The sequence below is a fragment of the Phyllostomus discolor genome, chromosome 12 (assembly GCF_004126475.2).
Source record: "Phyllostomus discolor isolate MPI-MPIP mPhyDis1 chromosome 12, mPhyDis1.pri.v3, whole genome shotgun sequence".
Lineage (NCBI taxonomy): Eukaryota > Metazoa > Chordata > Mammalia > Chiroptera > Phyllostomidae > Phyllostomus > Phyllostomus discolor.
The window spans coordinates 28,413,324-28,437,589 of record NC_040914.2 but is presented as its reverse complement, the minus strand read 5'-3'; the positions used below and the strand labels follow the sequence as shown (position 1 = coordinate 28,437,589).

Here is a 24,266-nt window from a genome sequence, read left to right as displayed (position 1 = left end):
TGGTTTCCTTTAAGTTTTATTTTAAAACTATTAACACACCACTATGAGAAACTATGTCTCCTGATGCGATTATTTAGTTCCCATGCTGAAAAATTTTCTTCTCCCCCTCATAAAACATATGGCACCTTCTACTGTTGCAGAAAACCTGGGGGCTGGGAATGGGGCAAACAAGGATACCCACGGATGTGACCACCTGACTTCTAGACAAGATCCAGGCATGTCATGTATCACAAAGTGACGATGCCCCCATGGAGCCCTTCTCCACATCTCCCTTCTTTTTCTCCTCCACTTTACTATCCAGGAGATGGAGACCAGACACTAAATGTTTTATCCAAGCTTCTACAACAGTTTATTGGATCTAGGTCTGGAGTCACAGGCCCCTGGCTACATTTCTAGATACTAGACCTGGATGGTGCTTACTTTGCACCTGGCCCTGCAGATGCTGGGGAAGCATATGATAATGACTTAGTGTGTCCACAACAGCCATATTTCTAAGACAGGCCTGATCAGGACTTCTCTTGCATCCCACCTGTGTCCTCCAATATTAAGTCTGGCACCCATGGTCTCAGCACCTACCAGTCAGGTATGGATTCTAAAATCCCCCAATTCCCTGCTATGTGCCACATGAGGTAGAAATTCCTGCTGAAGGTTTTCCTGCACTTGCCACTCTGGTAGGGCTTGTCTCCCACAGAAACCACTTGGTGGGTGGGAAGCAAAATGTTCCTGATAAAGATTTTGCCACAATTCTCCAAGGTGGGGCTAGTCAGATGATTCTGTAAGGATAAGCATGTCATGAAGTCCTTCTGGCAAATGGAGCACTGGCAGGGGACTCCCCAGTGGGTACTGGTCTGTGCTTCCTGAATGAGGAGTTCTTGCTAAAGTATGTACTGGCCTGAAATGTATGCATTCTCCTTTGGGTGCATTGGCTCCCACCTCCCCCTTTTTTAGGTTTTTAAAATTTTTATTTTTTAAAGAGAGAGGGAGAGAAACATCAGTATGTGGTTGCTTCTCAAGTGCTCCCTATTGGGGACTTGGCCTACACCCAGACATGTGCCCTGCCTGGGAATTGAACCAGAGACCCTTTGATTCACAGTCCAGCACTCAATCCATAAAGCCACACCAGCCAGGGATGAAATCTGCATTCTTTGATGCTCAGTGAGGTTCCTATTCTGCTGAAGGCCTTCCCACAATCCCTGCATATGTTCAGCTCCTACCTAGTGTGCATCTAGTAATGCTTGATGAGGCACCTATTCTCTCTGAAGGCCTGGCTGGAGTCCTTGCACACACATGGCGTCTGTCCAATGTGTGTCCTCTGAAGCTCAATCAGGCTCTTGTTCACTCTGAAGGATAAGCTAGGCTGAGTCCACACACACCTATGGCTTCTCCTCTCTGTGTATCCTCTGTCTGTCCTCTGATGCACAACCAGGCTGGGTTTCTAGCTGAAGGCCTTGCCACTACCGCACACATAAGGCTTTGCCCCCATGTGCATCATCTGATGCACACCGAAACTCCATTAGACGTGGAAGCCATACATTTCCCCCATGTGTATGGCTTCTCTTCGCTGTGTCTCCTGGGGTGATCAATGAGGTGTCCATACTTTCTGAAGGCCTTCCCAGTCTTCACACACTATGGCTTCTCCCCAGTGTGCGTGTTCTGATGCTTCATGCGGCGCCTATTCTCTCTGAAGGCCTTCCCACAGTACTCACACACGTATGGCTTCTCCCCAGTGTGTGTCCTTGAATGCACACGGAGACTGGATTTCTGGCTGAAGGCCTTGCCACATTCCTCACATATGAATGGCTTCTCCCCCGTGTGCATCCTTTCATGCACAAGCAGGCTGCATTTCTGGCTGAAGGCCTTGCCACAGTAACTGCACCCATATGGCTTCTCCCCAGTGTGCGTTCTCTGGTGTAGGAAGATGTTACCCTTATGCCTGAAGGCCTTGCCACAGTAACCGCAAACATATGGCTTCTCTCCAGTGTGCGTCCTCCGATGCACAAGGAAGTCAGACCTCTGGCTGAATGCTTTGCCACAGTCCATGCACAAGTGCAGATTCTCCCCGGTGTGCATCCTCTGATGTTCCACGAGGCGCCGATTCTGTCTGAAGGCCTGGCCGCACTCCACACACACATAAGGTTTCTCCCCTGTGTGCATTCTCTCATGGACAACGAGACTCCGTTTGTAGATGAAGGCTTTGCCACAGTCCCGGCAGGAGTGCAGCTTCTCCCCAGTATGTATCCTCTGATGCTGGACGAGGTGCCTATTGTCTCTGTAGGCCTTGCCGCAATCCCCACACAAGTAAGGCTTCTCCCCAGTGTGTGTCCTCTGGTGCACATCGAGGGTTGATTTCCGGCTGAAGGCTTTTCCGCAGTCCCCGCACACATATGGCAGCTCCCCGGTGTGCGTTCTCTGGTGTAGGATGATATTACTCTTCTGCCTGAAGGACTTGCCACAGTCTCCGCACACGTAAGGTTTCTCCCCGGTGTGCGTCCTCCGGTGTAGGGTGATCTTATCCTTTCGGCTGAAGGCCTTACCACAGTCCCCACACACGTATGGCTTCTCCAAGGAATGGGTTCGTTGGTGCTTCCTCAAGGATGACTTTGAGCTTAAAGTCTTGCTACAGTGTCTGCACTTATATGTCTTCTTCTCTGCACAAAGTTGGGAGGGAGGACTGGGGCTTGAAGTACCTGAGGTCTTCCCACACATGCTAAAACACTGCATCCCTGGTCCTCTGGGTCCTTCCAATCTTGGTGGGGCCAGCATGTGGTCCTGATGGATGAATGCCTTAAATTCACAACACTCAGGGGTTAACACTTGGGATGTGTCCAAAGGCCATAAACATGTCCCTGTACTTCTGTGTTGCTTCCCCACCCTGTCACCCTGTATTCCCGCTTTTTCACAGGAGTAACCCCGGGCTCCATTCTTCATGAGTCCTCCGACCACCATTGCAATGGATGGTCTGTCTTCCCAAGACTCCTTCTCTGGGTCCGGTTCGTTCATGTTCTGTTCAGTCTCCAAGCCTGAGGGAAGGGGAAAAGAGATGAGGACACACATGTAGTTAACCACACTGGGAGGGAGGATCTTCCCAAGACATGACAAGGCACATCCTGACAGCAGAGGACAGCCTGTAGTGGGTACACAGGAAGTAGGGAAGCCGTGATGTGAGACAGTCAGTTGTAAGGATGTGCAAACAGAGCAAAAAAGGCCTGATTGGGAGTGAATGCAAATGTGGCCTACATAGCTCAGACCTGGGAAGAACTACTGAGAAGAGAACAAGGAAAAAAAACAAGGACTTCCGGCAAGATGGAGGAATAGGTGGGCGTACCGTATCTCCTCATACAACCAAGATTAGAACAACAATAACTTACAACAATAATTTACTACCAGAATAACACCCAGATCCGGCAGAGGATTTATCTGAATGGAAGTCGGGCAGCCAAGAAGCTGAAGTAGACACGTTCATCTGGACTGGTAGGAGAAGACGAGCTGGGCGGGCGCGGGGCTGGCTCAGGTCGGCAGCGAGCGGAGGTCGGGGGAAAGTTTGGCGCGGCGAACTAGGCACAAAAACCATCCAGGGACGCAAGAAGGCAGCGGTGATCCCTGAGTACGCAAGCTGCGGCTGGCAGACTCGGAGGGGTAGCGATTGTGGACCAGGGCAGAACTCGTGGCCCAGAAGCCCAGACAAGGGTCTGAGTCCAGGAGAACGGAACTATCGCCATTGTTTTCTCCCATCCCTGCTCCCGCTCCCACCCTGCCCCCACATATAACGTCACAATCTAGCGACTGGTGAGCACCTAAGGCTCCGCCTCCCACCGTAACTAGAGCAACCAGACCAGAAAAAAAAAAAAGGAGAGACAGGAGAAAAAAATGTTTTCAACAGAGCAGATCAGTCCCCCAGGACTCATCCTTTTGAGTGACCAAGAATTAGCCAATCTATCAGATGCGCAGTTCAAAACACTGGTGATCAGAAAGCTCACGGAACTGGTAGATTTTGGATGAAATCTAGATGAAAGGATGCAGGTTACCATAAAAGAGATGCAGGAAGATACAAGGAGGAGAGCCAATAGTGAAAGGAAGGAATATGAGTCTCAAAACAATACAGTGGACCAGAAGGAAGACAGAATCAACCAAGCAGGAAAGCAAGATGAAATAAGAATTCAAAAAATTGAGGAAAAGATTAAGAGGATCCAAGACACCTTTAAACGTTCCAATATCCGAATTATAGGGGTACCAGAATCAGAAGGGGAAATGCAACAGATTGAGCATGTATTTGAACAAATAATAAAGGAGAACTTCCCCAATCTGGCAAAGGGAACAGTCTTCCAAGAAATCAAAGAAGTTCAGAGAGCCCCAAAGAAGATGGACCCAAGAAGAAACACACCAAGGCACATCATAATTACATTAGCCAAGGTAAAAACGAAGGAGAGAATCCTAGAAGCAGCAAGAGATAAGGGGACAGTGACCTACAAAGGAGTTCCCATCAGACTGTCAGCTGATTTCTCCAAAGAGACCTTACAGGCAAGAAGGGGCTGGAAAGAAATATTCCAAGTCATGAAAGACAAGGACCTACATCCCAGATTGCTCTATCCAGCAAAGCTCTCATTTAGAATGGAAGGGCAGATAAAGTGCTTCTCAGATAAGGTCAAGTTAAAGGAGTTCATCATCACCAAGCCCTTATTTTATGAAATGTTAAAGGGACTTATCTAAGAAAAGAAGATAAAGAAAAGACATGTATAGTAAAAGGACAGCAAACTCACAAATATTAACAACCACACCTAAAGCAAAACCAATAGAAACTAAGTAAACAATTAGAACAGGAACAGAACCATAGAAATGGAGGGCACATGGAGGGTTAGCAGCAGGGGGGTGGGAGAAGGAGAGAGGGGGAAAAGGTATAGAGAATAAGTAGCACAGAATGTAGGTTGAAAATAGATAGAGGGAGGGCAAAAATAGTACGGGAAATGTAGAAATTAAAGAACTCACAAGTATGACACATGGACATGAACTAAAGGGGGGAAAAGTGGGAAGGAGGGGGGTACAGGGGGGAAGGGAGAGAAGGGGGGAAATGGGACAACTGTAATAGCATAATCAATAAAATATATTAAAAAAAAAAAAAAGAAAAAAAACAAGACTTGGAGGAGCACATCAAAGGATCTCACACACCCAGGGTTGGTTCACTGCACCTGGCTCCTTGCTTCCAAGCCTCCTTGTGCACATCCCCAGACAGCTGTGCTTCTCAAAGCATTGCTTGTTATTACTAATGATAAAATAAGAGCTGATTCTCATGTGGTTGTGCTGAATGTCCTCTGCCTTCCAACGTGCCAGTGGAGCTCCCACATGTCCACACTGCCCATGAGTGGTCTGGCTCTTGGGCTGGCTCCTCACCCCTCCACTTAGTACATTAATCCTTCCCTGCGAACCACACTGGCTCCCAGGCTCTTATGCCTTGTCCCATTGATTCTTCAATCTCTGTTTCCAGACAAGGTGGCTGTCGTGAGGTACAGACTCTGCATATGCACTTTAATGTTCATCCAACATTTAAAAATTGTGAGATCTTACACGTAAATCTCATTGGAAAAGGGAAGATCCTCCCACATGTAGCCTTCCTTCCTAGGAGGTAACAAAGCAGGAATGGTAAGCAGCTGTTTCCCTACCCACATTAATGCCCTCACTGGCCACACAAAACCTGAGATTCAGACCCTTCCCTCGAGTCTACAACTGGAAACAATCCTAATGTTCATCATCAAGTGAAAGGATAAACACATGGTGAGCTATCCCAGAAGTAGAATATGACTCTGCAATAAAAAGAAGTCAGCTATTGCCCTGGAGGATGCCCAGCTCAGCTGGTTAGCGAGTCATCAAGGCCACCAAAACTGCAGGTGGATCCAAGTACATGGCTTGTACAGGAGGGAATGGACTGAATTTGTCACATACTCTCCTTTTATGTTGCAAATCAATAAAAAAATAAGAAAGGAAAAAAATGAAGGGCATGATTCATACATACAGTTGACGTTGAGTGAACCTGAGAGAAATAATGTCAGTGTAAGAAATGAGATAAAAAATAAACAACATGTGGCATATGATTTCATATATATAATATTGTAGAATAGGCAAACTACGCAACAGTGGTTGCTGAAGGATGGGGTGTGGGCAAAAAGAAAGAAAAACTTTTGGGGCTAATGAATGTATCTGCATCACCATGTTGATTTCTGGTTGGATACAAATGTCAAAATGCATCAAACCATTCGTTTTTATTCTGTGCAGTTAATAGTAGGTCATGAAACCACCAGAAAATCTGTTAAATAATGGGACTACACACTAAGAACTTGGACCCAAACAGGATCACACCAACACACATCATAATTAAAATGCCAAAGGTTAAAGATACAGACAGAGATTCTTAAAGAAAGAAAAAAGCAGAGAATTAACTTATAAAGGAGTTCTCATTTGACTGTGAGCTGATTTCTTACAAGACACTTTACAGGTAAGAAGGGACTGACAAGAAGTATTCAAAGTGATGAAAAGTAAGGTCTTACAACCTTCTTTACTCTAGCCATCAAAGCTATCATTTAGAATCAAATTACAGAGAAACTGCTTCCAGACAAGGTGAAAGTAAAGGAGTTCACCACCACCAACCCATTATTACGTGAAAAGGACTTTTTTAAGAAGATCAGTCCTGGCTGGTGTGGATCAGTGGATTGAGAGCCAGACTATGAACCAAAGGTTCAATTCCCAGTCAAGGCACACTTCTGGGGTGCAGATCAGGCCTCCAGTAGGGGTTGTGTGAGAGGCAACCATACAGTAATGTTTCTCCTCCTCTCCTCCCCCCTTTCTCTAAAAAATAAATGAATGAATGAATGAATGAAAGAAAAAAAGAAACCTGTGAACATTAATATGAAACACATTCGCAACTATCAACTGAATCTAAAAACCAAACTAAGCAAACAACAAGAGAAACTGAGTCATAGATAAGGAGATGTTGGAGGGTTATCAGCTGGGAGTAGGAGGAGAAGGGAAGGAGGGGGATATAGCAGAAAAGGTATAGGGGTTAAGCAGCATAGATTGGTAGGTACAGAATACACAGGGGGATATTAACAATAGTATGGGAAATAGAGAAGCTAAAAAACTTACATGTATGACCCTTGGACATGAACTAAGGGGGTTGGGGGTTGCTGGAGGGAAGGGGGCTGACAAGTAGAGGAAGACAAAGGGAAAACATTGGGACAAGTATTAGAGCATAACCAATAAAATATACTTAAAAAAAGACATGTAAAATTGCAACTTATGTCATCCTATTAACTGTCACCACAAAAAAATTAACTTAAAAAAATATGATGTTAGCCCCTTTTTACAGCATTCAAAATTAATTCAAACTGGGAAAAAGATGTAAAGAAAGACAAAATTCTAAAAGTTGTAGGCAAAACAGGAGTAAATCTTTGTGGTCTTTGGTCCTTTAGATATGACACCAAAAGCACAAGGGATAACAAAGTGAATAAATCGGACCCCATCTACACTGAAAACAAGTGTGTTCCAAATGATGCCACTGAGAAACAGAAAAAGAGTACCCAGAGGATGGGAGAAGGAGTTGCAAAGCACATATCTCAAAAAGGTCTTGGAGCAAATATTAACAAGAAAATATGTAAGGAAATGTTAAGGTTGAATGATGAGGAAGCAAACAACCCAAGTAAAAAAAAAGAGTCAAAACACCTGAAACAGACACTTCACCAAAGAGAATATACCGATGGGAAATAAGAACCTGCAAAGGTTCTCAGAACCACCTGGAAGCTAGATTGTGGTAAGACTGCACACCCACGAGAATGGCTGCCATGAAAGAGACTGAGCATGTTCAGTTCTGACAAGCACACAGAGCAATGCAACACCCAGCATTTGCTAGTGGGAATGAAAAGTGAAACAACTGCTTTGGGGAAAAATTTGGCAGTTTCTGAAAAAGTTAAATATATACCTATATATAACTCAGCCTTTCCAAAGAGAAAGGACATCACGTCTCTACAGAAAGACATCCACCCCTGGCTGGTGTAGCTCAGTGGATTGATCATTGTCCTGTGAACCAAAGGGTCACTGTATCAATTCCCATTCAGAGCACATGGCAGGTCCCTCATTGGGGTCCATGTGAGAGGCAACCACACATTGATGTTTCTCTCCCTTTCTTTCTCCTTCCCTTCCCCTCTCAAAAAATAAGTAAGTAAAATTAAAAAAAAAAAAAAAAAAAAGGACAAGATATCCAGATGTGGAAACAATCCAGATGTTTGTCACCAAGTGAATGGATAAACACAAGGTGTTCTATCCATGAAGTAAAATATTACTCAGCAATACCAAAGAGTGAGCTTTTGCCCTGGTTAGATGCTCAGGTGGCTAAAGTGTCACCACAAGCACCAAATGGCTACCATTTCGATCCCTAATATGAAACTGTATAGAAGGCAACTGATTGAAATATCTGTCTCTTTCAAAGCAATGAAAATATCCTTGGGTGATGCCTTAAAAAAATATATATATAGAAAAAAAGGGGGGGATCTGACTGGTATAGATCAGTGGACTGAGTACAGGCTGTGAACCATAGAGTTGCCAGTTTGATTCCCAGTCGGGGTACATGCCTGGGATGCAGGCCAGGTCCACAGTTGTGACCATGTGAGAGGCAACCACACATTGATGTTTCTCTCCCTCTCTTTCTCTCTCTACAAATAAATAAATAAAATATTAAAAAAAAGACTTCCTGCAATATGATTCCATAGATACAAAATTCTAGAACAGGAAAACTATTACCACAGTTGTATGGGATGGAAGGTGGGCAAAAGGAAAGATAAACTATTTGGACTAATGGACATGTCTGCATCTATCCACCTTTTTTATTATTTCTGTGTCATCCTGAGGTGACAGGCACATGGTGAGTAACACTGCAAGGCTGTCCCCTTACCTAGCGAGATCAAGTTCCAGTAGACCTCCATCATCACATCCCTGTACAGGTCCTTCTGCTCAGGCTTCAGCTGCTGCCACTCCTCCTGGCTGAAGTCCACAATCACATCCCTGAACGCCACTGACCCCTATAAGAGGAAGCAAACACAACTCATTGCAGGGCCCTCCTCACAGTGTTCAAGATAAGCGACCAGAAGGGCTGAGAGGATCAGGAAGGCACACAGGATGCACTTGACTGATGTCAACAAGGTGCAGAGCTCTGAAGGGCCTGACCACTCAGTGTCCTCAGTACCTAAGTACACTGAATGGTCCTTGGACAGGCAAATAAACTATGGGGCTGTTCAGAGGAAGGCAAACAGCACAATTCAAAAATGGGCAAACAACCTGAACAGACACTTCTCCAAAGAGGACATGCAGATGGCCACTACACATACGAAAAAATGTTCAATGTCACTTATCATCACAGAGCCGCAAACTAAAATCACAGCAACATATCTCCTTACACATGTTAGACTAAAGCCCCCATATGGACCCTAAACTAGTCAAAACCATTGAGACAGGTGCTTGGGCAGTGGCAACTCTCTGAGGTGTCTGGAAAATGGGAAGGGATAATGTGAGGTTGGGTCCATGGGGGAAGATTCTGGGTGGGACTGCTGGGTCAAAACCTCAAGCTTAAACGACACACTGGAGCACTGAGGAGGCTGTCTCCAAAATATCCAAACCAACAGTTACTGGTGAAAATGAAAAATGTGTCTTTTACTTTGTAGAAAAGAATGTGATGGACGTTTTGGCCAACCCAATAAGTACAATCTACTGAAATTACCATCAAGGTCACAAACAGATCCACCACCTCCCAAAGTTTTCTCCTGCTCACCTTTATTATTGCATGTATTTCATTTTAAGTTTTTAAATATAACTCCTGCTGAAAGCTGTACCTATGTCCGCCTGCTTGAATAAATTCACCCAATGAAATTTTTACCCAGCAATCTCCAAGCTCCCAGCCCAGGCTGGGACAGACTGAAAACCCGAGTGGCTCCTGGACATCTGGGTGCCCACACTCTACAGCAAAAGTGTGAGAAGTGAGACACAGCACCCCTCATGAGAAGGGTTGGGAGAGTCCCCTAGAAATGGGGCTTGCCTCCAAGTGAACTAAAGCCCTCTGAGCGCTCTATTGGTACATGACTGAGGCCACTCACTCCAGGGCTCCATCTTTTTGAGATTCTTGTCTAATGGCAGCAGCCTCTTTGCCACAAGAAAAACCTCACCCAGTTCTAAAGAGCTGAAATCCGACTCTAGTTTTTTCATTTAAAGACTCACTCAAGGACATACATATTGATTTTGGAGGGAGAGGGAGGCAGGGTCAGAGAGAGAGACAGAAACATCCATTTGTTCGCATCATGCACATGCCCTGAAGAGGGGCAAAACCCATAATCTTTTGGTGTGCAGAATGATGCCATAACCATCTGGGACACCCAGCCAGGGCAGGCTCTATTTTTAGAAAAATCAGAGTGTAACTGCACTGAGATTAAGAAAGAGAAATAGAATCCCCAAGAGCCAACAGCAGGAAAATGACAACCACCCAGAAAGCGTAAACAATGTTGGTAAAAGAGGAAACCAACGCAATGATTACAGACAAGGTCAAAGTGGAGATATCGTGGTGCAACCACATTGGAAAACAGTCAGACTGTTCCTTAAATGGTTAAATATACTGATATTGAAGGACCCACTATTTCCTTTCCTACACTCAAGGGAAATGCGATCAAACAAAAAACTGTACATGACTGTTCACAGCAGCATGACTAATAAAACCAAAAAGTGGAAACAACCCCAATGTATACCACCTGATAAATGTATACAACAGGGACTACCTGCTTAATGGCATAGTATACAGCTTTGAAAAAGGACACCTACTACAATACAGATATACATTGAAAACATGGTGCTCAGTGAAAGCAGCCAGGTACAAAAAAACCCAAGTGTTGCGTGATTCCACTTATACAAATGTGCAGCCGTGACTGGGTAACTCAGCTGGGTGCACCATTGTGTGTACAACCACAGGTTAAGGCTATGGTCCCGATTACGGCTCATATGGGAGATAAAACGATCGATGTTTTACTCACATCGATGTTTCTTTCCTACTCTTTCTTGTTTCCTTCCCTTCTCACTAAAAATAAATAAAATTGAAATGGAATAAAACAACTTTCTCACCATAAATAGCGAATGAACATTTCCTAAAAGTCAAGCCTCACAAGGCTAGCTAGTGTGGATCATTGGATTGAGCATCACCCTTTGAATGTAAAAGTCTCTGGTTGGATTCCCAGTCAGGGCTGCATGCCTGGGTTGCAGGCCAGGTCCCCAGTTGAGGGTGTGCAAGAAGCAAACACACATTGATGTTTCTCTCCCTCCCTTTCTCTAAAGTAACATAAAAAAAAAAAGAAGAAAGAAAAAGAAAAGTGGAAATCATAAAAAGCCCTAGCTATGCAATAGCCAGGTGTTCAATGGAATGAGCACCAATCCATAACTGAAATATCTGTTATATATAAATTACTGATTTCAGAGACAGAGAGAAAGAGATGTTGTTCCAATTCTTGATGATTTTATTGGTTGCTCCTTGAAAGTGCCCTGACCAGCCATCAAACCCAAACCATGGCATAGCAAAATGATCCTCTAATCAACTGAACCACATCTGTACATTTTTTACTGTGAAGTTTTTCTTTTATAGAAGGAAATTTAGAGAAAAATATGACAAATTTCCACCCACTAAAACATCATGATGACAGGGACATTCACCACTCTCTCAAGTCTGGCATTCTCGTAGGCATGTACTGCACCTCCATACTTCTGAAATGGCCTCATCCAGCACTTCCCACCCAAGGCCTCTGTCATGCTTCACTGAATATGTTTAAGTGGCCATACCCCATGTGCCCACAGGAATCTTCTGAGAGCCATCAGGGTAGGAAAACTCACTCCTGAGCCATCCTGTCCTCTGTGGTTGAAAAATGCCATGGTCAGAAGAGTACTCTCTCAACTCAGAGTGGACAATACCCCAGGAGACAGGGAGAGGGGCCTGGGGACTGATGGGGTTTTGGGGGAGCCAGGGGTCATCTCTGTCCAGACCAAGACCCTAAGGAAGGGGGAACCAGAGGGTGACGTGACTCACCAGGGCCTCCTTGGTCTGCAGCCGGGTGGCCATCCTTTCAGTGTCTATGGTGTCCTGGGCACGGGCAGGCTGTGCACAGGGAGAGAAAGAGAAAGGCACAGTAAGAGATCAGGTCCAGGCCCAACCCACAATGCAGACATGACAGACACACCCACTAGAAGACAGGCAGACAAGGACAGGCACACACATTAACAGTGAATGCATGCACGGGCCTGTTGTGGGGGAACTCCGAACTCAGAGGTCCCCTGGGCTGTCTCAGATGAGAATAAACCTACCAAGATATAGGAGACCATTCTGCGTAGCGTGGGCCCAGCTCCCACTGGGAGATGCACAGGACCCACACCCACAGATAGGTTCTCCCGTGGGGAATCAGGCCTCCAATGTGCCTAGGCCACTTTGAGTCTTGCTCTTGCTAAAAATCTCCCTCACCCTGAATTGAGGGCGTAACTTCCTAAAATCCATGCTAAACCTTCCAAGGATGTGTAACTGGTTCAACCACTTTTGCCTTTTCATTTGCAAATAGCCCTCTTCTGTGATGTGATTAGTGGCATTGGCTCCTTTGTTTTCTGTAAAAGGTAACCACTTAAAGTGAACCAGTGCATAGTAAATGAGGACCATCATGTAATGTTCTGAGAAACCCAATAAAGGCCAGTCATGGCAAGGGCCAAGGCTTTTGCTCCCCTTGAGAGAAAGGCCATGCTGTCCCTTTTCCTCCACCAGACTCGGTAGTCTGTGTGAATGTCACATTTCATCCATAATGACTCAGACACTGTGGCCCGGTGTCTCCATCACTAAGAGATCTTCTTGGTGAGGAAGAGTGACCAGTCTCTCAAGAAGGGTCCCAAACATCTCCTTCCCTGTCTTTATTGAGTTCAGCTCACACAGAGATACACTGTATGCACATAAAGCTCATCCACCAATATTCAAAAAGCTAGTCATGAGAAACTAGTATCATTCATAGATAATAGTTGAAGAAACAGGGATTGTCTCTGGTCAGGGTTGGCTTTAGCTCAAGTGTGTTTCATAGCAACACAGCAGAGCAAGCCTCAAAAGAAACAATGTATATTCTTTCTCTGGCCAGATTTCGCCCCAGGGAGTGGTCTGTTCCTGTACAAGGTCACAGCTGCCTCTGGCATAGTTCCCAGGCTAAGTCAGGTGGGCAGAGCAAAGCATCAAAGAGACTAGGAGACATTTACAGAAAGACTGAGGACTCAGGCTATGACAAAGCCAAGGGGTGAGGGTCTTTCTGCCCCTTCTCTGAAGAGCCCTAAGTCCTTTTCCATGGGCCATCACTACAGTGCCAGTCTTCAGTTACTCCTCCCCTTTTGAGGGGTCTTACTGGTCACTGGCTAACCCATAACCTGCAAGGTGAGGGTGTGGGGGGAGGAGGAGGAGCAGAGGGAAATGAGGGAAGCAGGGTCTGTGCTCCTACAGGAGGAAATGGTCTCTCTACTTAGTGGCTCATGTCCCCAAGGCCTTTCCACTTGGCTCTAGCCCTGGGACCCTTATTGTACATTCATGAGGCTACAGTCCCTGAAGCCAGGTAGGATGGCTTCCAATAGCCTATGGCATCCAAGGTCCTTCACCAACATCCCTGACATGATCCTCCTGACATCCTGAATTGTTGGGGCTATTTTCACTCACTTTCATTTCACACATCAGAAAACTAAGACATAAAAAGATAAGTCAGGAACCCAAGAATATCAGGGTGGGATTTGGGTTGAACTGAGCACGTAAGGGTCCATGTGCTTCATGCACTTGTCCTACCCACATACATACACTCCCCAGCACACAGACATGCCCACAAAACCCCAAGTCTGGAGGGTTCAGGAACAGGACTTTCTGGCCCGTCTCCCCTGGGTCTCACTTACCCAGGAGGCACAATGGGCACAGGACAGCTGACAGCAGTAGGAGCCCTTGAAAATGGCATTATTTCAGAACTGGTTGGTGTGGCTCAGTGGACTGAGTGCCAGCCTACCAACCAAAAGGTCCCCAGTTTGATTTCCAGACTAGGGGACATGCCAGGATTGCAGGCCAGGTGCCCAGCAGGGGGAGCCTGAGAGGCAACCACACACTGGTGTTTCTCTCCCTTTCTTTTTACTTCCCCTTACCCTCTCTAAAAATAAACATATAACATTTTTAAATAAAAAAAAAAAAGAATATATCATCATTTCTTAAATGGAAATCTAATGCAGCCTGGACTGTTTTTGTCCTTATAGCAATACAATCACTACTCCAAGTTTACTTTATTTAAAAGGAGGCCATGAAGGCACAGTGGTCCTGGAAATACCATGTACACGGGGCTGCTGGTCCCTGAACCCAGACTGGCCCTAGATATGGGGCTGCAGAGCCAGGGGTGGCCACTGCTCCAGTTCCTCCCCCTCCTCCTGGGTTCAAGCTTTCTGCCATTTCCTGCCATCCATTGTTCTAAGGAGAAACAAAGATTTCCCACTGTGGGGTGTTTAGTATGGGTGTTTTGGTACCTGGATGCCTGGGTGTGGAATTGGGTGATTCACTTAACAGTCTCTGAGCCTCAGTTTTCCATTTTGCAGATGGTGAGGGTCCCTATGTCAGAGTCACTGGGAGGCCTATAAATTGCCCAGAACTAGCACTGCCTGCTGTAGCTCAGTGGATTGAGTGCCCGTCTTGGCCTGGAAATTGAAGGATCTCCGGTTAGATTACTAGTAGGGATACAAGCCTGGGATGTTTGCCAGGCCCGGTGGGTGCCTGTGAGAGAGACAGGCACACACTGATGTTTCTCCCCCTCTTGACTTCCCTTCCCCTCTCTCTAAAACAAAATCTAAAAAAAAAGACAAATGTCCAGAAACATACCCTCAGCACCGAACACACACTTCCTGAACAAAGTCCACCCACAGTCAACAGCTGAACATAGGGTAAGGTCTCTGACCCTCTTTCTTCACCCCAAACCTGGCTACCACGCAAGCTCTGCCCTCCCAGGGCCAGGGGAGACTCTGAGTGCAGGAAGGAGATGGGCTGAAGCGCCCGCAGGCTGGCAGCTCTGCCAGGCCCGCCTGTCCAGGAAGGTCGTGGTCTCCACGCTCTCGGGAGGGCACCCCCGACGCACTCACTCACAAATGTCCGCAACGCCCAGAAACACTGACGCAGATGCATACAGGGGAAGGGTCGCGCAGGACAGACGCACCCCCCCCCCCCACGCACAGAGACACACAGACGCACGGGAAGACACATCGGGATGGTGCTTCACACGGAGACACCGCGGACTGAAATTAAGGCAGACACCCACACAGAGGAACAAAGAAGGACCCCGGAGAGACAAAGACCTGCAGCGCACACACACACACATACACACACACACACACGAGCAAAGACAAAACACAGGTAGCCTCGCGCATATTCCCGGTGACACCCGGTGACAAACACGGAAACACAAAGAGACCGCCCGAGGGTCTCAGCCCCACACATACACACACTCACAGCTACAAGCATTACCTTCACCAGTGCGACCACACCCACATCCGCGCTCAGTCTCCTTAAGCCCCTGCCCAGTCCGCGCTCAAACTCACCACGCGGTTACCTCAGGAAACAGACGAGCTTCCGCCGGGCACCCCGACCGCACTGCGCCTGCGCCGGTCGGCCTACTACATTTCCCAAATCACTGCGCGTCAGTAAGCGAGCGCTGCCAAGCAGGCTGGAGTCTGAGCGGCGGACCTTGGCAACACGTCCCAGAAGCGACACAAAGTCAATAAGACGGGGTTCGTGTGGGAGGTGGGGCTGCAGGGCGATGACAGCGAAGTGGATTAGGGAGCAGGAGGAAACTACGGAGAAGCACAGGGAAGAGGCGAGAGGTGACTGTGGGGAGGACTGCGACGGAGGGGTTGATAGCCTTACGCAGCGAGGGAATGAATGAGAGCAGGGTGAGCTGCCGTGGAGAGACAGGGAAATTGCAGAAAAGACGGAGCGTGGGTGGAGGCGGAAAAAACGCGGTAGTCCCCGCCCCCTCAGACCTGCTCTCCAACCTTGGGCCAGCAAAGGCGTGATGATTTGCAGAAAATTTATAAAGCCTGAAGAGACGCCAGGTTCAAATGATCTTAAATACAAAGGAAGTATTCATATTAATTTTTCACCCTAACAGCCAGTTCCTATTCAGACCATGTTACCGTTACAAATTTAAACCGGGGGTTCTGCTGCCTGGCGCCCTAGGATAGCTCTAGGGGCAGAGGCTGAGGAGAAAGAGGTTTTTCACTCAAATGGACTGTCGAGGAGAATGGCAGATACTTGTCTCAAAACCCATCCCGTACAAAAAACCGAGAAAACCCCAGCCGTCTTCAACCCAACCAGAACAGAAGGCCCAGTCCAGAGCTCCTGAGTCAACGTAGCATCTTGTGGGAACCACAGCTGCCGCTGAGCAGTCACTCACCCAGACAGCTCAGCTTGTCCGTGGATGTGTCTGCTTTCATGCCTCGTCCCAGAACCTGCAGCCTCTGACGTTAGCCAGGTCTCTTCCAGGGCCACAAAGTCCCACCAACTGGTAGGGTAGAACCATAGCCAGGTGGGGAAGAGACCAAACCCAGCCTGTGAACCAAAGGGTCGGTGGTATGATTCACAGTCTAGGGCACGTGCTTGGGTTGGAGGCCAGCTCCACAGTAGGGCGCACGTGAGAGGCAAGCACACATTGATGTTTCTCTCCCTCTGTTCCTCCCTACCTTCTCTAAATATAAATAAAATTTAGAAAAAGAAAGAAACAAAGAAACTTGGGGCAAAGGAATACCCATATAAAAATTCACTGCATGGGGAATGTTTACTGGGTAAATGAGCATCCATGATAAAGGAGATGAGAAATAACTCCTCCTCCTGCTATTGCTGGTCGGAATATGTGTGAGGTGGGGAAATGGACAAATGTTACTTCCTCCTACTATTTCTCCATTATCATATGAGACCAGCAAACCCCAGGGAACCTGTTCTGCTAGTGGATATCAGACATGGTGTGACCATTCCCCAGCCAGGAATCCAGGGGTCCGAAGAGTATGTGGCTTGCAACCTGATGCTGGGTTCTTGTGGGGTATTTGTGCTCCCCCCTCCAATGGTTGACACTCATTGTACGTGACAACCAGTAACTCTCTCTTTTGCTCCTGACAACCATTTTAAATGATGTTGGTGGCTCTGGATGGTGTGCTTCAGTGGACTGGAAGCCAACCTGTGAGCTGAAAGGTTGCTCATTTGATTCCCAATAAAGGCACATGCCTGAGTTTCCTGCCTTCTCACACATCAATATTTCCCTCTTTGTACTTTTCCCTCCTGTTCTCTCTTTCTGAAAATAAAATTTTAGAAAAAAATGATACAGATTTGATTTACTGGAGTTTGAGGTGTTATGGATGAGACAAGACAAATTCAGATAGACTACCACATCCTGTGGCAGAAAAGGGACAGCACAGCTTCTCTCTTCAGGGAGAGCACCTTGGAGCACCTCAGCCACTCTCTCAAGAGGAGAGCGCCTCCACCCTTGCCTTCACAGGCTTTTATTGGGTTCAATTTCCACAGGAATACAGGATGTATACATAAAGCTCATCAATCATTATCAGGCAGAAATGACTAAACAATAGATAACATTCAAAGAACTCTGAAGGCTTATTCTGAGTCAGACTGAGATAGTTAAAGGGCCATAAAACTTTGGGAAACAAACTCACTTCCTGCTTACACCTTTATCATTTAAATTGAGGGTGTTAGCAAAGTAGGTTTCATAGGATTTTATGTATTTTCTTAGGCCTAATCCCCTAGAAAACCCACCCTTACCAGCAAACGGCCACACCCACCTCCAGCATTGTTTCAGGCTTAAGGCTTGTTTCAGGCTTAAGTCAGGCGGGGGAACTAAGATGCCAAGAGATTAGAAGACGTTTTACTAATAGAATGTAGACTCAGGCTATATTAAAACTGAGGGTTGAGGGTCCATCACCCCCTTTTCCTATAACCCCCAAGTCCTTCCCTGAGAGCCCCTTTGTGACCATGACTGTCTTAGGTCATCCCTCCTTTGAGGAATCATACCTGTCATTGGCTAACCAGTCATCAACCCTGGGAGATGCAGGATGGATGCAATCCCCCAGCTGGCCCCTCCTGCTCCTGCCCTTGCTCTCTCCCTGTGGTCCAGTCTGGCTAGTTGTATCATTAACATGTACAAACATATTTAGCCCGTGCAACCAAGCTACTTTCCTGATGAGGGTATGATAGAAATAGGGAAGCACACAAGAGAGGAAAATGGGGAAATTGGACTGAGAGATCCTCAGCCTGAGGCCCTTTTAACCATAAACTGCAAAGGCAAGTCCAAAAGCATTCACTGTATGTCTCAGTGACCGCAAAAATGCCAACTGCAGCTGCCTTAGGTGGTGAATAATGACTTCTTTTCCTTTCATTCTTTTTCCTTCCTCACTGGAAGACATGCAGTTGATTTTAGAGAGGGAGCAACCAAGAGAGAGAAATAGATGTGAGAGAAAAATCCATTTGTTGTGATCCACAAGGTTTTGGTGCAAGGGACCATGCTCCATCTAAGTGAGCCACCTGGCCAGAGCTGACCAGGCTCACAACTCAAACATGTGCCCTGACCAAGAATTGAACTGGAAATCTTTCAGTTTGCTGGCTGATGTTCCATCCACTGAACCACACCAGCCAGGGCAATGAGAGTCTATATTTTCCCAAAGAGTTAAATAAAGAGTGATGCTTGTAAATGTAAAATATTACAATGATTCAACAAGGACAACTTACTACAGTGTAAATAAACTGAGTGAGCTGAATCAAGTTCATCTCTTGTGTGGGTGCAGCCCATGGTGTGCCCTGTTGAGTCACCCACGATCATGGAATCCTGTTGTGTTTAAGACTCAGTCAGGAGACCACACCATGGGCAGGGGATCTGTTCTTGCCTCCCATGGGACATCAGCAGTGGCCCAAATGTGGCTGTTTCACCAAGACTCCTGTAAGGATCACCTCACAAGTACAAGAGTCTGCTTCACTTTTTAAAATTTTATTTGAGAAAGTGACACATTGATATTTTCTCCCAATCAAAGGACTCATTGTTTTTTTCTTGTAGGCCCCTGACCACTGATAGAACCTGCAACCTTGGTATGCACAAGCAATGCTTCACTAACTGAGCCACCAGCAGGGCCCCACTTTCAGGCCAGGTGGGTAACCAGTGTGCTCTGTCTGTCCCATGGAGCACTTCACCAGATTAGCAACTGTACAGAAGTGGGAGACAGTCTAAGTATTGATCACCACCAGGTAGTACCCTTTTGGTGATGAGCAGGGCACTAGGCTACAGCACCATCAGCAGCCATTCACAGAATCATCCTGCACAAAATAGTTCCTTGTTTCCCATTGATTAATAAAAGCTTTATGGATTGCTTTATTGTTAATAGAGCATCATTTTTATATCACTTGCTATTTATTGGTAATAGGTCACCATTAACATCAGTAATGAAATATTAAGTAAAACATGATCTAGACTGTGGGTGAGGTATAGATTAGGTAATGCCTCTGCCTGACTGAAGGCACTTTATTTTCTCAGGATGCTGTCATATGAGAGGATTTTTCTCCTGTAACTTAAATGGCTCTCTGGGGAGGGGGCAAAAGGTTGGGTTTCAGCAGAACAGGCACTTTCTCCATCTCTCCTACTGAAGGTCTGGGCACCGACAATTGGTCTCACCATTCCCAAGCCAGGAATGTCTCGCTGGGAAGGACAGGTGGACACAGACCTTGGGCAGGCTTGCTGGGTTCTGTAGGGAACCACTCCACTAGATGTGCAAATGGGGCCCAGCAACCACATGGAAAAACAGTCGGGGGTGAGTCAACATACAAGACCACACCCATGAAGAAGTTCTCCCATGGAAAATCAGGCCTGCATTATACCTAGGCTGTTTTGTGACTTCTTCTTGCTAAAATTCTCACCCTGATTTCAGACAGCATGCACTTGCTGCGTATCTTTAAAGTAACTTCCTGGAGTCTGTGCAAATTCTCCCAAGGATTAAAGTGTAACCAGACTTGTTACTCTTTATCATTCCCTTGCATTTGCAACATTTTCCAATGACTGAATTTACAAGTTTGGGTCCAAGCAGCCCTTGGGTACCCCATTGTCTTAATCCTTATTTGTTCTTTATGATATATACACACACATATATACACACGTGTATATATACACACACGTATATGATTTTAAGATCGCATTAAAAAACAGCAAATAGCAGGTATGACAGGCTTGAGAACTTTGATTCAATTCAAAAACAAAAAAAAGGGGAGGTGTTGGAAACTGCCCTACCTGGTTTCAGGAGCTGTAACCCCCAGCACCTCCGACCCCTCCTTCATGGCTAAGGTTGAGTGACCTACCTTTGGACCATAAGCCACTAAGGAGATAAAGCTTCTCTCCCTGGCAGGAGCACTGCTTGTACTCCTTTTTCTATTACTGATCCCCAATGCTTGATCAGTTAACCAATGATGGTTAAGATTCCCCAAGGGGGGAATGACCTGACAGGCATAATCATGTCAAGGCCCCAGGGAAGGACTTGGGAGACTACAGCAAAGGCAGGTAATGGACCCTTGCCCCTTGACTTTGGACAAAGCCTGAGTCCTCACTGTGTCTTCAAATAGTCTCCTAAACTCTTGGCTGCCTTGCTTCTTCTCCCTGACTTAATCCTGAAACAAACACAGAGGGCCATGAAGCCCTCTGCTGGAAAGGGCAGGTTTCCCCAGATGATCAGGCCAGAGAAAGAACACATAAACTCCTGTGAAACCTGTTTTGCTAAGAATGCCCTTAATTAAATGATAAAGACCCAAGCAGGGGATTAGTTTGTTTTCTCAAGTTTTGTAGCCCTTGAGCTAACAGACCCAGACTCAGAATAAGGCCTCATAATTCTTTGTATGCAATCTACTGTTTAATCCTTACTGCATGACAATGATTAATGAACCTTACCTGTATTCCTGTACAAACTGAAACCCAATAAAGACCCGTGAAGGAATGGATCTGTGCACTCTCCTCTTGAGAGTTGCCAGGCCCTTCCGAGGCACCCTTCCCTTGAGAGGGTAGCCCTGCTGTCCCTTTTCCTCCACAGGACACAGTAGTCCATGGGAATGTCTCATTTCATCCATGATGCAGACACTGTGTGCCAATGTGTGCACCAGGGTTCCTGGGGTTTCGGTGGGGTATTTGGATCCCCTCCCTTAAAGTGTTCACACTCATTTTGACAGGACAACCTGTACGTGTACCTTTTGCACATGATTGTTTAAAATGACGTTGGTCTCCCTTAATGTAAAGTTCTATTTAAAAAACACAGCCCTATGAGAAACTATGGCATCTCTCGCAATTATTGCTAGTTCCCATGCTGAAAAAAAAAATTTCCTTGCCCTGATAAAATACTTGGCACCTTCTACTGTTGGAAGGATCCTGAGGGAGGGGATGGGGTGAATGAAGACAGTCACACATGTGATAACCTGACCCTTACACAAGATCCAGGTATGTGTCACAAAGTGACAATGACCCCATGGAGCCTACCTCGACATCTTCCTTTCTCCCCTCCACTCTGCTATACAGGAGACAGAGACCAGACACTGAATGTGTTATCCAGGCTCCTACAAGTTTACTTGATCTGGGTCTGGAGCCACAGGACCCCTGGCCACATTCCAGATACGAGACCTCTAAGGGGGCTAGCTTTGCACCTGCCCCTGTGGATGCTGGGGAATCAAGGGTGAGAACGTCTTGGTGTGTCCTCAACACCCATATTTCTAAGACAGGTCTGATCAGGACTTCTCTTGCTTCCTACCTGCGGGCTCCAATATCAAGTCTGGCACTGGCCCATGAGCTCAGGACCTAGCAGTCGGTGTGGATTCGAAAACCCCCCGATCCCCTGCTTTGTGCCACATGAGGTAGAAATTCCTGCTGAAGGTTTTCCTCCACTTGCCACTCCAGTAGGGCTTGTCTCCCACAGAAACCACTTGGTGGGGAGCAAAAAGTTCCAGATGAAGGTTTTGCCGCAATTCTCCAAGGTGAGGCTAGTCAGATGATTTTGTAGAGATAAGCATGTCATGAAGTCCTTCTGGCAGATGGAGCACTGGCAGGGGACTCCCCTGTATGCACTGGTCTGTGCTTCCTGAACAGGGAGTTCTTGCTCAAGTCTGTACTAGCCTAACATGTATGCCTTCTCCTGAGGGTACATTGCTTTTTCCCTAGGTTTTTAAGAAAAATCACTTACTTTTAGAAAGAGGAAGGAAGAAAGAGAGGGAAGGAAACGGCAATGTGTGGTTGCTTCTGGAGCATCCCCCTACTGTTGACCTGGCCTAAACCCAGGCATGTGCCCTGACTGGGAATTGGACCAGAGACCCTTTGATTCAAAGTCCAGCACTCAGTCCACAAAGCCACACCAGCCCGGGATGAAATATGCATTCTTTGATGTTCAGTGAGGTTCCTGTTCTGGCTACAAGCGTTGCCACAATCCCTGCATACATACTGCTTCTACCTAGTGTGCATCTCTTGATGCTCGATGAGGCACCTATTCTCTCTGAAGGCCTGGCTGGAATCCTTGCCCAGATATGGTGTTTGTCCAGTGTGTGTCCTCTGATGCTCAAGGAGGCTCTTCTTCACTCTAAATGACTTGCCACACTCCCCACAGAGGTATGGCATCTCCCCTGTGTGCGTCTTTTGATGCACAAGGAGGCTGGATTTCTGACTGAAGGCCTTGCCACAGTCACCACACACATATGGCTTCTCCCCAGTATGCACCCTCTTATGCTCAATGAGACGCCTATTCCTCCTGAAGCCCTTGCCACAGTCCCCACACACATAAGGTTTCTCCCCTGTGTGGGTCCTCTCATGCTCAGTGAGGCTCTTCTTCACTCTAAATGACTTGCCACAGTACCCACACAGGTATGGCTTCTCCCCTGTGTGTGTCCTTTGATGCACAAGGAGGGTGGATTTCTGACTGAAGGCCTTGCCACAGTCACCACACACATATGGCTTCTCTCCAGTGTGTGACCTGTGATGCAACATGAGCAGACCTTTCCTGCTGAAAGCCTTTCCACACTCACTGCAGACATACGGCTTCTCTCCAGTGTGCAACCTCTGATGCACAATGAGTATCCAGTTCTGGCTGAAGGCTTTACCACAGTCCCCACATGTGTGCAACTTCTCCCCTGTGTGCATCCTCTTATGCTGCATGAGACGCCTATTCTCTCTGAAGGCCTTGCCGCACTCCTCACACACATAAGGCTTCTCCCCTGTGTGGGTCCTCTGATGCACAATGAGACTCCATTTTTGGGTAAAGGTTTTCCCACAGTCCCCACACGAGTGCAGCTTCTCCCCAGTGTGTTTCTTCTCATGGAGGACGAGGAACCATTTGTTGACGAAGGCCTTCCCACACTTCCCGCAAATGTATGGCTTTTCTCCAGTGTGTGTCATGTGATGATCAATGAGGCGCCTTTTCTCTCTGAAGGCCTTGCCACAGTCCCCGCACACATAAGGCTTCTCCCCTGTGTGTGTCCTCTGATGCACAATGAGACTCCACTTGTGGACGAAGGCTTTGCCACAGTCCCTGCACATGTACGGCTTCTCCCCGCTATGTGTTTTCTCGTGCAGGACGACATACCTTTTCTTACTAAAGGTCTTGTCACAGTACCCACATGTGTATGGCTTTTCCCCAGTGTGCATCCTCTCATGCTGGATAAGGCTCCAATTATCTCTGAAGGCCCTGCCACAATCCCCACACAAGTAAGGCTTTTCCCTGGTGTGTGTCCTTCGATGTACATTGAGGATTGATTTATGGCTGAAGGATTCGCCGCAGTCCCCACACACATACGGCTTCTCTAAGGAATGGTTTTGTTGGTGCTTCCACAGGGATGACTTTGAACTGAAAGTCTTGCTACAGTGTCTGCACTTATGTGTCTTCTTCTCTGCACAAAGTTGGGAGGGAGGACTATGGCTAGAAGTACCTGAGGTCTTCCCACACATGCTAAAACAGTGCATCCCTGGCCTTCTCGGTCCTTCCAGTCTTGGTGGGGCTGGCATATGGCTCTGGTGGATGAACGTCTTAAATTCACAACACTCAGGAGCTAACACTTGGGACATGTCCAAAGGCCCTACACAGGCCCCTGTGTTTCTGTGTTGCTGCCCCACCCTGTCACCCTGTATTCCCACTTTTTCACAGGAGTAACCCCGGGCACCATTCTT

General features: G+C 46.8%; 5 protein-coding genes across 6 annotated transcripts in view; all 5 read right to left on the bottom strand.

Annotated features, from left to right (window-relative positions):
• Positions 1–24,266, bottom strand: part of LOC114510883 (zinc finger protein 420-like) — a 297,564-nt gene that overhangs the window by 203,613 nt on the left and 69,685 nt on the right. The gene's annotated exons all lie outside the window — the stretch shown is intronic.
• Positions 1–24,266, bottom strand: part of LOC118497790 (zinc finger protein OZF-like) — a 139,314-nt gene that overhangs the window by 45,374 nt on the left and 69,674 nt on the right. The gene's annotated exons all lie outside the window — the stretch shown is intronic.
• The window catches only part of LOC118497792 (zinc finger protein OZF-like), a 169,689-nt gene that overhangs the window by 75,752 nt on the left and 69,671 nt on the right, over positions 1–24,266 (bottom strand). The window lies entirely within an intron of this gene.
• LOC114511004 (zinc finger protein OZF-like) lies at positions 110–15,691 on the bottom strand. 2 transcript variants are annotated; one of them, XM_028529575.2, is made up of 4 exons: positions 15,637–15,691; positions 12,092–12,160; positions 8,933–9,059; positions 110–3,020 (listed from the first exon to the last, which is right to left on the bottom strand). In XM_028529575.2, exons 2-4 carry the CDS (start codon positions 12,122–12,124, stop codon positions 1,627–1,629), a joined length of 1,554 nt encoding a protein of 517 aa, XP_028385376.1. In that variant the 5' UTR covers positions 12,125–12,160; positions 15,637–15,691; the 3' UTR covers positions 110–1,626. The 2 variants fall into 2 exon arrangements, with proteins under 2 accessions (XP_028385376.1, XP_028385377.1); XM_028529576.2 differs by having other exon boundaries at positions 15,563–15,656.
• Positions 110–24,057, bottom strand: LOC114511001 (zinc finger protein 84-like). Its single transcript, XM_036013450.1, has 2 exons — positions 21,868–24,057; positions 110–529 (listed from the first exon to the last, which is right to left on the bottom strand). Exon 1 carries the CDS (start codon positions 24,045–24,047, stop codon positions 22,557–22,559), a length of 1,491 nt encoding a protein of 496 aa, XP_035869343.1. The 5' UTR covers positions 24,048–24,057; the 3' UTR covers positions 110–529; positions 21,868–22,556.